The following is a 12,868-nucleotide window of genomic DNA, read 5'->3' on the forward strand; positions in this document are numbered from 1 at the left end:
CTTTGTCTTCTCGCGGGCGCCAGACTCGCGTTTCCTGGGGCCGGGTGCTCGCTGGGCGGGATCCGCCTTTAACCTGGAATTTGGGGCCAAGATGTTAACCGCCGCCACCCTGAACAGAACCGAAATGCAGAAGAGAGGGGAGGAGGTGTTACAGCGCAGGTTGGCCAAAGTGTTGTCCAAGTCTCCACACCTCCCGCCTCTACGAAAGGAAGCTGGGGTCGGAGCTGCTTCAAGGAGTTACAGTCCATAAGTTGGCGCAGACCCTCAGTTGGATTCATGAGGGGTGACTGGAGAGAGTTTAGCGTTGCGCGTCACCATTGCATAGTTTTTGTTGACCTTCCCTCCCTCCAAAAGATGCTTAATTTGTTCTAATTTGTATACTCCACTTTGTTTTAGGTAGATTCTGAGTCTTAATAACTCAATCCAGAAATTTGTATCTGGAAGCGTCTCCACTATCAGAAACAGTGTATTTTGCAAAACTTTTAAATATCGGTTGATAATTAGCTGAATGATAAAACTGCACGAACTCTGCCTTTTCCTTTGCAGAAGGGAAACAGTCTTTTGAATATGCTAGTTTTTAAAAGTTTACTTGAGAAGCCCTGGTTTAAGAGATGTTAATACACACACACACAGATATGCATAGATTTAGCAAATATTGTGAAGACCACTTTCTAATAATTGGATATTAAGAATGAAAATGCAATTCTGAACTCAAGTATAATGCACACTGTAAAAGCTGTTGTTAAATCAATTTTATTAATGAATTAGGAATCTCTCATTCAGTTTACTGGTCAGTGATTGAACGTATATGCTAAATCATAAGAGAAATGCCTGCCTTGGAGTGGGATCACTGGATCATTTGGTAGTTGTAGGGAAAGAGCAAACTAGCCGAAATGGTGGTGATCAGGCTCTCACCCCAGGGCCTCTCTCTCTCACCCCACATTTGGTAAATACATGGTTATGTAAGAGCTGAGATCACTTATAGCAGTGGGCATGCACATAACCTATAGAAGCCCCACCTGAAAAGCCCTTGCTTGCCTCTGCATTATGGCCGGGTTATGGCTATGTCTCCTGGGTCAACCAGGGCAGAATACACTGCGTCTGCTGTGCCAATCAGGAGAGACTAAATATGTCTGCAGTTCCTAGGGTTCCTTGAGTTTTCTTCCAGCTTACAGCTGGCGACTTGCCTACCCTGGGTGCGAACAGAACAGTGAGATGTAGCAAGACAGTAGTTATATTTTTGGTTTTTTATAAGGTACCTGCATACTGTTCTCCGTAGTGGCCACACCAATTTACATTACCATCAATAGTGTAGGAGGGTTCCCTTTTCTCCACCCTCTCTAGCATTTTGTGTTTGTAGACTTTTTGATGATGGCCTTTATGACTAGTGTGAGGTGATAGTTCATTATAGTTTTGATTTGCATTTCTCTAATAATTAGCGATATTGAGTGTCTTTTCATGGGCTTTTTGGCCATTTGTATGTCTTTGGAGAAATGCCTATTTAGGTCTTCTGCCCATCTTTTTTTTTTTTTTTTTTTTTTTTAATGTTGAACTGTAACTGAACCCCTGAAACTAACATAACGTTGTAAATTAACTACATTTAAATATAAATTTTAAAAAATGTCTTAAGTTCAAGTCTGCCTGTTTTTTTGATGTGATGTAGATTTCCTTAAAGGATGTTTATTATCTCTTGCCATTTAGTGTTTCCGATGTTGTAAAGACTTCAGAATGTTTACTTTGGAAAGTGAAAAGTATTGATAATGGCCCACTATTCCAAAGAAGAGCTGGATGAAGAGTTTGAACAGTTCATGAAAGAAGTAAGTTTATATTTTTAGAAGCTATATTGTAAATTGTCTCACCAGAAACTCATTTCTTCAATTCTCCATTTCACCTGTAAGATACAGCCAGTCAGTCATCAGGCTCTGTCACCTGTCTCCAGAGTATATCTATCATCCCTCTAGTTCTCTCCCTTTTCACTGCAGCCATCCTAATCCAGGGCACCATTATCTCATTAGGCTACTGCAACAGCTTCTACTTCCTGTCCCAGTGGTCCTTCACCACACTGCAGCCAGCATGGTCTGTGACATAAATCAGACTCTGTTCGTCCACTGTAAACACTCTATTCCTTCCCATCACGTAGAGAATAAAATCCAGACTGCTTCCTGGCGCTTAGTGCCTTTGGGTATGTCCACCTCACTGACTTTATACCATTCCTTCCCATTTTCCAGTGATGCCTTTTTTCTCCTCCAGATATGCCAACTCAATTTATGTTAGGAGCTTTGAACTACTAGGTTCACTCTACCAATACTAGGAGCTTCCCTGGTGACTCAGACGATAAAGAGTTTGCCTGCCATGCAGGAGACGCAGGTTCAGTCCCTGGGTGGGGAAGATCCCCTAGAGAAGGGAACGGCAACCCACTCCAGTATTCTTGCCTGGAGAATCCCATGGACAGAGGAGCCTGGCGTGCTGTATATTCCATGGGGTCACAAGGAGTCGTACATGACTGTTCACTTTCCATGCCAATAATGCTGTCTTTTCCTCCATTCTTTACCTGGGTGGTGAAGATCTCTTCTTAAAAATCCTACCTGAGAGAGGTTTTTTCCCTATTGACCCAGTTAAAGAAAATGTAGCCATCAGGTTCCTTCTTAGTATACAATGTACTTAATTATCCATGTTGCGCTTACAACCATTCATTATTTTACTTCTTTAGCTCTGTTTTCTGCCTCCCATAAGAATGAATGGTCTATGACATAATGGCTGTGTTTTTTTATTTGAAGTATAGTTGATGTACAACATTATATTAGTTCAGATAGTGATTCTGTTTTCATAGATTATATTCCATTTAGAGGTACTGGCTATATTCCCTGTGCTGTATGATATATCCTTGTAGTTTATTTGTTTTAAACACAGTAGTTTGTACCTTTTAATCCCTACCCCTGCCACTATTTTGCCCCTCTTCCTTTCTCTCTTTCCACTGGTAACACTAGTTTGTTCTCTATATCTGAGCGTCTGTTTTCTGCTTTGTTACATTCATTCATTTTACTTTTTTTAGATTCCACATGGAAGTGATAACATACAGTACTTGTTAACCCTGACTTATTCCACCAAATACAATACCCTCCAGGTCCACCCATGTTGTTTCAAATGACGAAATTTTATTCTTTTTATGGTTGAGTAATATTCCACCTTCAATTCGGCTCAGTCATGTCCGACTCTTTGCAACCCCATCAACCGCAGCACACCAGGCCTTCCTGTCCATCACCAACTCCTAGAGTCCACCCAAACCCATGTCTATTGAATCGGTGATGCCATCCAACCATCTCATCTTCTGTCATCCCCTTTTCCTCCTGCCCTCAATCTTTCCCAGCATCAGGGTCTTTTCAAATGAGTCAGCTCCTCCCATCGGGTAGACAAGTATTGGAGCTTCAGCTTTAGCATTAGTCTTTCCAGTGAACACCCAGGACTGATCTCCTTTAGGATGGACATATATACATGTATACCACACCTTCTTTATCCGTTCATCTGTTAATGAATACTTAGGTTGCTTCCATATCTTTGGTAGTGTAAATAATGCTGCTGTGAAAAATTGGGATACGTTTATCTTTCGAATGAGTGTTTTTGTTGCAGGAGTATATCCAGGAGGGGAATCATTATATCATATGATACTAATGTTTTTAGTCTTTTGAGGAACCTCCATACTGTTTCCATGGTGACTGCACCAATGTACATTCCCACTGACAGTGTACATGGATTCTCCTTGCTCTACATCCTCACCAGCATTTGCTATTTGTAGCTATTCTGATAGGCTTCACAGGTGGCTCAGTGGTAAAGAATCCACCTGCCAATGCAGGAGACCTGGATTTGATTCCTGAGTCAGGAAGAACCCCTGAAGGAGGAAATGGCAGCCCACTCCAGTATTCTTGCCTGGAGAATCCCTTGGACAGAGGAGCCTGACAGGCTACAAGGGTTGCAGAGTCAGACACAACTGAGCATGCACAGAGCCATTCTGACAGGTGTGAGGTGGTATCTCTTTGGAGTTTTGGTTTCATTTCCCTGATTAGTAACATTGAGCATCTTTTCATGTGCCTGTTAGCCATGTGTATATCTTGTGCCCATTTTTTAATCAGATCGCGGTTGGGGGGGCGAGGTTGCTCTATTTTTGATACTGAGTTACATGAGCCATTGATGTATTTTGAATATTTACCCCTTATTGAACATATGATATGTGGGTGTTTTTTCCCATTCTGTAGGTTCTTTTCATTTTGTCAATGGTTTCCTTTACTGTGCAAAAGCTTTCAAGTTTGATTAGGTCCCATTTGTTTATTTTTGCTTCTGTTTCCTTTGCCTTAGGGAGATAGACCCCAAAAAATAACAGCTATGATTTATAACAAAGTGTTCTGTTTATGTTTTCTTCTAGGAGCTTTATGGTTTCAGGTTTTACACTAGGTCATTAATCTATTTTGAGGTTTTTTGTATATGTGAGAACTATTGTTTTACATGGAGCTATTCAGTTTTTCCAGCACCACTTACTTCAGTAAGAGACTTTTTTCCATTGTATATTCTTGTTTCCTTTGTTGTAGATTTATTGACCATAAATGCATAGGTTTATTTCTGGGCTCTCTATTCTGTTCTATTGATGGATGTGTCATTTTTGTGCCAATACCACAGTGTTGTGATTACTGGAGCTTTCTAGTATAGTCTGAGGTCAGAGAGCTTAATACCTCCAGCTTCATGCTTTTTTGTCAAGATTGCTTTGGCTATTCAGGGTCTTTAATTGTTCCATATAAATTTTAGGATTATTCTAGTTCTGTGAAAAATGTCATGCATATTTTGATAGGTATACATTAAGTCTGTAGCTTGCTTTGGGTGGTATGTACATTTAATAATAATCTTCCAGTTCATGAACATGAGATATCTTGCTATTTCATTGTATCACAGTCAGTTTCCTTTATCAGTATTTTATAGTTTTCAGACTGTATAGCTTTCATGGGCTTCCCAGGTGGCTTAGCAGTAAAGAACCCACCTCTAATGTAAGAGACAGGGGTTTGATCCCTGGGTCAGGAAGATGCCCTGGAGAAGAAAATGGCAACCTATTCCAGTATTCTTGCCTGGGAAATCCCGTGGACAGAGGAGCCTGGCGGGCTACAGTCCATGGAATGGAGTCAGACACGACTTAGCGACTAAACAACCACCACATCTTTCACCTTCTTAGTTAAGTTTATTCCTATGTATTTTTTTCTTTTTGATGTGATTTTTAACACACACAGAGACTATTTTTGTCCATTTATATCTGATAACATTTGCTTTATATATTTGTTGTAGTTTAGTCACTATGTCATGTATGACTCTTTTGCTACCCCATGGACTGTAATGCACCAGGCTCCTCTGTCCATGGGATTTCCCAGGCGAGAATACTGGAGTGGGTTACTATTTCCTTCTCCAGGGGATCTTCCTGACCCAGGGATCAAATCCAGGTCTCTTGCATTGCAGGTGGTTCTACTACTACTGAGCCACTATGTTAGGTACATATATTTTAATGAACGTTGTGTCCTCTTCTTGTGTTGATCCCTTTATCATTATATAATGCCCTGGGTCTTTGTTATAGACTTTGATATAAAGTCTATTTTGTCTGTTATGCGTATTGCTACCCTTGCTTTCTCGTTGTTTCCATTTATGTGAAATAACTTCTTGCAACCTCTCACTTTGTTTTTGTGTGTCTTTATCTCTGAAGTGAGTCTCTTGTAAGCAACCTGTAGATGGCCTTTTTTGGTTGATGTTGTTCGATCAGCCACCCTATGTCTTTTGGAGCATTTAGTCCATTGACATTTCAAGCAATACGTTTGTTCTCACTGCCATTCTATTGCTTATTTTTGGGTTTTGTACTACTTCTCTGTTCTTTTCTCCCTTTTGTTTCTTCCCTGTGGTTTGATGATTTTCTTTAGTGATATGCTTGTGTTCCTTTCTCTGTAGTGTTTGTGTATTCATTGTAAGTTCAAACAATTCTAAAAGATCTGTATTTTTTTCCTCCCCTCTCCAGTATTTTGTGTTTTTGTGTTTTGTGTCATATTTTACATCTTTATTTTTATCCCTTACCTTTTTATTGTAGTTACAGTTGATGATACAATTTTTCTTTTCAATCTTTGCCATAGTTTATTTTTAATTTATTTATTTTATATATATATATTTAATTTATTTAATTTATTATAAGTGGTTGGTTCACAGCCTTTACTATATATGTGTCTTAATTAGTGAGATTTTCCCTTTCCTATATGTGCTTGCTTCTTACAGCATTTTCTTTTCCACTGAGAGAAGACTCTTCAGCGTTTCTTTTAGGATCAGTTTAGTATTGATGAACTCTTCTAGTCTTGGCTTGTCTGAGAAGTTCTTCATCTGTCCTTCAGTTCCAAATGATAATCCTGCTGGGTAGAGTATCCTAGGTTTTAGTTTTTTCCTTTTTAGCATTTTAAATATGTTACGTCTTTCTCTTCTGGCTTCCAGAGTTTCTGCAGAAAAATCATCTGATAGCTTGGTGAGGGGAGAAGGAGTGGTTTGCTTGTATGTGACCCTTTGTTTTTCTGTTGTTGCCTTTTAGGATAATCTCTTCCGCTTTTAACATTTTAATAACGCTTCAGTTATGATATGTCTTGGTGTGGGTCTATCTGGATTCATTTTGTTCGGGACTCTCCATGCCTCCTATACCTGGATATTTGTTTACTTCTTCTTCTAGAGGCCTTCCTGTTGGCTCAGATGGTAAAGCATCTGCTTGCAATGTGGGAGACCTGGGTTCGATCCCTGGGTTGGGAAGATCCCCTGGAGAAGGAAATGGCAGCCCACTCCAGTACTCTTGCCTGAAAAATAACATGGGTGGAGGAGCCTGGTAGGCTACAGTACACGGGGTCACAAAGAGTCAGACATGACTGAGCGACTTCTCTCTCTCTCTCTCTCTCAGGTTCAGGAAGTTTTCAGCCATAATTTCATCAAATAGATTTTCAACTCCTTTCTCTCTGACTTCTCCACCTGGGACCCCTATAATATGAATATTGGTATACTTAATGATGTCTCAGAGGTCCCTTAAATTGTTTTCATTTTTTAAATTTGTTTTTCTTTTCCCTGTTTGATTATTCTGTCCTCTAAATTCTGCTGTTAATTCATTCTAGTGTGTTTTTCATTATAGTTCTAGTCTTCAGATCTAATTGGTTCTTTTATATTTTCTAGTTTCTCGTCAAAATTCTCACTGTGTTCATCTATTCATTTTTCTAATTTAATCTTATTACTAATGCTTTGAACTCTTATCTGGTAAATTGTTTATCTCTGTTTTAGTTTTAGTTTTTGTTCTTTTGTTTGAAGCAAATTCCTCTGTCTTCTCATTTTGTTTAACTTTCTCCATCTCTATGAAATTAGGTGAAACAGTTACCTATCCCCATCTTGAAGGGGTGTCCCTTTGTGGGAGCGTCCCTATACAGTCTGTGTGCCCTGTGGCTTTGATGGGAGAGCTGGATCTGACATAAACAGGAGTCATGTCTTTCTCCAGGGTGTGCTGATGGCTATCGTTTTGGTAGGCAATGGGACTAGAGATGAAGGTGCTTAGGCCAGAGCCAGGTGTCAGCCGGGGCTGCTTCTCTGCTCAGTGACAAACACCACCCTATGAGGGTGGGAGTGGGTCCCAAGTTGCTGGAGCAGAAGCCCTGCAGGCTGGGTCCCAGCTGGTTCTGTGCCCTGTGCGTACACTTCCCTCTCCTAGCATTGTCATCTTTCCCTAGAGAGGAGCAGAGCTGGAGCAAGCAGGGCTGGAGTAGGGGTTTGGCTTGTTCCAGGGTGGTTACAGGACGGCAGCCAGAGTTCCATGCAGTTTCGTCTGCTTCCTCCACCTTGTTTTGGGAGTAAGCAAGTGTGTGCACACACCTCACAAGCAGAGTTTGGGTTTCTTACAGCCCTGTTGTCACTGGCTTTCTAACCAGCTAAGGGGACTCATGTCCCCAGTGTCAGACCCCAGGGCTGGTGCCCCAAATATGTAATTCTAGACACTTACTCCCCAGGGTGGGTCTCTGAGCCTTTTAATCCCCTTCCTTTTCTGTATCCCTTCCCTGGAGAACAGGCCCTGACCTGATCTCTTTTCTTCTCTTCCTACCCACGTTCATGTGGATCTTTCTTATAGCTTGTGCCACTTAACATTTTCAAGGTTCATCCATGTTGTCATATCTATTAGTACCTCATTCCTCTTCTGTAGCTGAATAATATTGTGTTGTATGGACTTGCCACATTTTGTTTACTGACATTAATTGATGAACATTTGCATTCTTTATACTTTTCGGCAATTATCAATAATGCTGCTCTGATACTTGTATGTAATTTTTGTGGGGATATGTTTTCATTTCTCTCGTGTATATACCAGAGGGTGGGAAATGCTGGGTCATGTGGTTTAACCTCAACATTTAACCTTTTGAGGAACTGCCAGACTGTTTTCTAGGTGGCTGCACCATTTTACTCTCTCATCAGAAGTACATTAGTAGTTTTAGGCTTCCAGTTTCTCCATATCCTCAGCAGCACTGTTGTTAACTGGGGAACCAGCTTTTGTGTTTTGATTTTTATGATCGTAGCCAGAAAGCAATGTGGAGGATTGTCGAAAGTGAGAATACCTTCTGTGCATTAGACAGTGCCTGCCCGGGCATTCTCCATTTCTTTTATGATCTTTGCCACAACCCTGCAAGGTCGGTGTTACCTTGCCTGTTTTCTAGATGTATAAACAAAACTAACTTGTTTCGAAGTTAAAATTTGAACTCAGATCTCTCTGGCTCCAAGAACTTGCAGTCCTTCTTTCATGCCCTTACATAGCCCTGAGTTTAGAAGGAAAAGACTGAATCTGAGGCAGGTTATCAGAGTTGGGTAAGCAGGGAGAGACAGAAAGGAGAGAGAAATGGGACATTTCAGTGTGACAGTGAAGTTTAAGGCTGAGTGGAAAGTGATCCTGTGAAAATTCAGATGGAGTAAAGAGTATTCTTTCTTTCCTTCTCCCCCTCTTCCTCTCTGGTGGTCAGGAAAGACAGTGAGTTCTTTTTGAACATTTTTAAATGGCGTTCTTACAAGTCATTGAAGTAGAGTTGTTTGCTTGGCGGGTGGAAATGTGTGTGTAATCATCTAAAAAATTTAAAAAGTCATTCCATTGCCCTAGTTGGGGGACCATACAAGTGTCTTAGAAAGTGGACAGGTTTCAGTCAGGGAAACCCAGTTTTGAACCCCAGCTCTGTTATCACTTACTGACAGTAGCAACCTGGGCAAGTTGCTTAACTTCTCTGAGTTTACTTCCCCATCAGTAAATCTCTGCTGGATTGTTTGAAGAGTGAGATAACCTGGGTATAGATCCTGACATAGAGCAGGCAAGTCATTAATAAATGTTAGTTTCTTCTCCAGAAGAAGTGTGTTAAAGTGAGGGTAAAAAGGACTAAGAGCAGAGTTCTGGGTAAGTTTCGTATTAACAAAAGAGCAGAAGAGCCAAGAGCTAGTAGATTTGGTAGGAAAGGTCACAGAGATGAGGTGTATCCTGGAGGAGGTGGTACTGTGACCTTGAAGAGAGTTTCAGGAAGTGAGAGTTGGTCACTGTGTCAAATCCTGTGGTCTGTCAGGGAGACCGCTGATGGTGGTTCTTTATTTGTGGATTTTGGAGGCCTTTGGTGACTGAGGAGAGTTACTTTGGTTGGGTGCTAGACTTTCAGGAGTTTAGCAATGACCTTGAGAAGTTAGAATGTATACAAAATAAAAGTGATGGGTAGAGTGAAAGGGAGATATAGGACTAAGGACCTCTGCCTCTCTCTCGTTTGTTTTTGTTTGCTTTTTAATTTGTTGTTTAGTCTGACTCTTGTGATCCCATGTACTGTAGCCTGCCAGGCTCCTCTGTCCAAGGAATTTTCCAGGCTTGAATACTGAAGTGGGTTGCCATTTCCTTCTTCAGGGGATCTTCCCAACCCAGGGATCAAACCCACGTCTCTTCCATTGGCAGGGGCATTCTTCACCGCTGAACCACCTGAGAAGCCTTTTTCTAATTAGAGGAGACTTGAATGTTCATTCTTTTATCCTACGATTATGGCAGGTGCTGTGCTTGGCCCTGGGGATGCAGCAATGAGCAGGTTTAATAACCTGAGGGAAGGAGGGGTGGGAGATTGAGGAGGGAGTGAGACAGAGATGCAGTAGGATTACCTGGTAAGAGCCTGGTGAGGAGGGAAGTGGGCCCCTCTGCAGGTTCTCCTTGGAGTGGAGAAAAGAATTTCTCTTCTGAGAGAGGAAATCAGTGTCTTAACAGGTGAGTCGAGTGGTAGAGTGAAGGGAGTGAGAAGAAGGGTGGTTTTGACTGTAGGGTCTTTATTTTCTCAGTCAGAGAGAGATACTGGCTGAGAGTAGGGGAGGTAGATTGGATTTAGAGTAGGAGTTTATTATTGTAGTAAGATTTGGACCTAAAGGGTAGAAAAGGAGAAATAAATTTTTTTCATTAAAGTTTATTAATCATTGTGACAAGCACTAATTGTCAAGATCTAAGAGAAACATTTTCAGTGATAATCTGGGATTCTTGAATATAAAATTCAGTAGCCTATATCTGATTTAGCTTTCAGATGATTCTTTTGAAAATTCAAATAAAACACCTAGACAACCTAAAGAAGTGAAGAAGAAAGATACAGTGCCATGGTGGATGACTGAAGATGAATTTGAAAGTGGTGGTAAATACTGCTAATTTTAAATTATTTGACCACAAGGGGGCAGACAAGACTTTTGATTCTGGATTTTCTTACTGTGCTGTTTAGGTTGGCCAAAACGTTCCTTTGGTTTTTTAAGTAAAACTAAAAGACACATTTTTCATTTTCCTCAAGAACTTTATTGAGCAACATATTCACCATTTTGTTCCACTACCTTCTTCCATTTTTCATAAAACTTTGTCATTCCATCTTCCCCAAGCTATCTTTTCGAGCAAAGAATTGTTCCAGGTGCCTTTTACAGTCTTCCAGGGAATTGAAATTTTTTCCATTAAGAGAATTTTGTAAAGACCAAAGTAAACGGGCATCCAAAAGTACAGTGTCTGGTAAATACAGCGGATGAATCAAAACTTTCCAGCTAAGCTATAATAATTTTTGCCTGGTCATTGAAGAAACTTGTGTTGTCTTGATGGAAGATCATATAATTTATATTGACTAATTCTGGACGCTTTTCGTCAAGTGCTACCTTTAGTTGGTCTAACTGGGATCAGTACTTGTTGGAATTAATTGTTTTTCCAGAAGGAGCTCATAATAGAAGGCTTCCTTCCATCCCTACCATATATACATCCCCTTCTTTGGATGAAGACCAGTCTTGTGTGGTTGGTGGTGGTTCATTTCATTTGCCCCACAATCTCTTTGGTTCCACATTATTGTACAGTATCCGCTTTTCATCACCCATCACAATTTATTTTAAAAAGCACCATTTTTATTATGTTTCAGTAGAGAATTGCATGTGGAAATACAGTCAGGAATTTTTTTTTGCTTATGTGGCACCCAAAGTGATTAATGTAACCAAACTTGTGCAAAGGATTTTCAGCGCTTGACTTGGATATTTTAAGTATGTCAGCTGTTTCCCGCATGGTATAACATTTATTATTCTCAATTAATTTCTCGGTTTGATCACTATCAACTTCAGCTGGGCTCCCTGACCATGTAGCATCATCCAGCGAGAAAACTCCAGCACAAAATTTCACAAACCACTTTTGAAAAGTTTGATCAGTCACGACACCTTCCCCATTCACTGCACAAATCTTTTTTTATGTTTCAGTAGCATTTTTATCTTTCTTGAAATAAAAAAGTATGATACACCAAATATGTTGCTTTTTCTTCCATCTTCAGTATTAAAATGGATATGCAACAATTCACCAGTTTTGGTAAGGTTTTTTTTTAATGCACCCTGATATGCCAGCTGTCACAATATAATCCAACAAAACTTTTTCTAATGAAGTTAAGGACAACTAAGCTCTACTAGAGCCATTTTTGGGAAAAAATCAAATGAACCTTTTGGCCAACTCAAGATAAATATGTAAGGAAAATAGTGAATTTTAAGTTTGCATTGATTTTCATATTAAATAACTTTATATTTGTTATATAATTGAGACTCTGTATTTCTGCATTATCAGATTATATTACATTCAAATAATTTATAATTACTTAGTTTTAGATGGTGAATAATATAGGTACATTTATATGTTATGTTTAATGGTAAATTGATTTAAGGTGATTTAATAAGATACTCTGTGTATTAATGTCATTGCATTTGGAAGATTTTAATAGATCTGTTGATTTTGGTATCACTGTCTGTTAATAACAGTAAAAAAAACAAATACCATTGTCTTAATGGTAAAGAACTCATTATTGATCCTGTCTAGCACATGCTTATACCTCTCCCAGAACTTTTCCTAGTCACATTTTACAATGGAAAAATTGCTCCCTTGCCTGTTTCCTGCATTATAGCTAGTATATGTGATACTGGCGAATTCATAAGGATCCCCAGGGTACCTCTGTTAAGTAACTGTGATAACAGAATCTGTGGATCTTTAAACACTATTTTATGAACTGATAGGATTTCTATAGTTCTTTTTCCTTGTACTCCTTGACCCTCAACAGTAAATAATAAATATTTAATAAGTAAATCTTAAAATTTAATAGTCATTTCTCTGTTCTTTTTAACACTTTACAGTAAGGAATTGTCTTATTGAAAAATTCAGTGTATTTTTCCGTAGATTTTCATAAATCTATGTCATGCACAATGCTAAAGCTTGTATATGAAGAATTTTTTGTTTTAGAATCTTTGCCCATCTTGGTGCTTGAAAAGGATATTATATGATTAAGTGCTATTGACATAG

General features: G+C 39.5%; 1 protein-coding gene across 4 annotated transcripts in view; it reads left to right on the forward strand.

Annotated features, from left to right (window-relative positions):
- Window positions 1-12,868, forward strand: part of CEP162 (centrosomal protein 162) — a 93,668-nt gene that overhangs the window by 1,114 nt on the left and 79,686 nt on the right. The window contains exons 1-3 of one of the 4 annotated variants that reach the window (XM_055535570.1): window positions 17-159; window positions 1,702-1,817; window positions 10,595-10,706. In XM_055535570.1, coding sequence (XP_055391545.1) covers window positions 1,761-1,817; window positions 10,595-10,706 — 169 coding nt within the window. In that variant the 5' untranslated portion in view covers window positions 17-159; window positions 1,702-1,760. Of the gene's footprint in view, window positions 1-16; window positions 160-1,155; window positions 1,256-1,701; window positions 1,818-10,153; window positions 10,295-10,594; window positions 10,707-12,868 lie in introns of those variants that run through there. The other 3 variants (XM_055535571.1, XM_055535569.1, XM_055535572.1) reach the window with 3 other exon arrangements.

This window comes from Bubalus kerabau, chromosome 9 (assembly GCF_029407905.1).
Source record: "Bubalus kerabau isolate K-KA32 ecotype Philippines breed swamp buffalo chromosome 9, PCC_UOA_SB_1v2, whole genome shotgun sequence".
Lineage (NCBI taxonomy): Eukaryota > Metazoa > Chordata > Mammalia > Artiodactyla > Bovidae > Bubalus > Bubalus kerabau.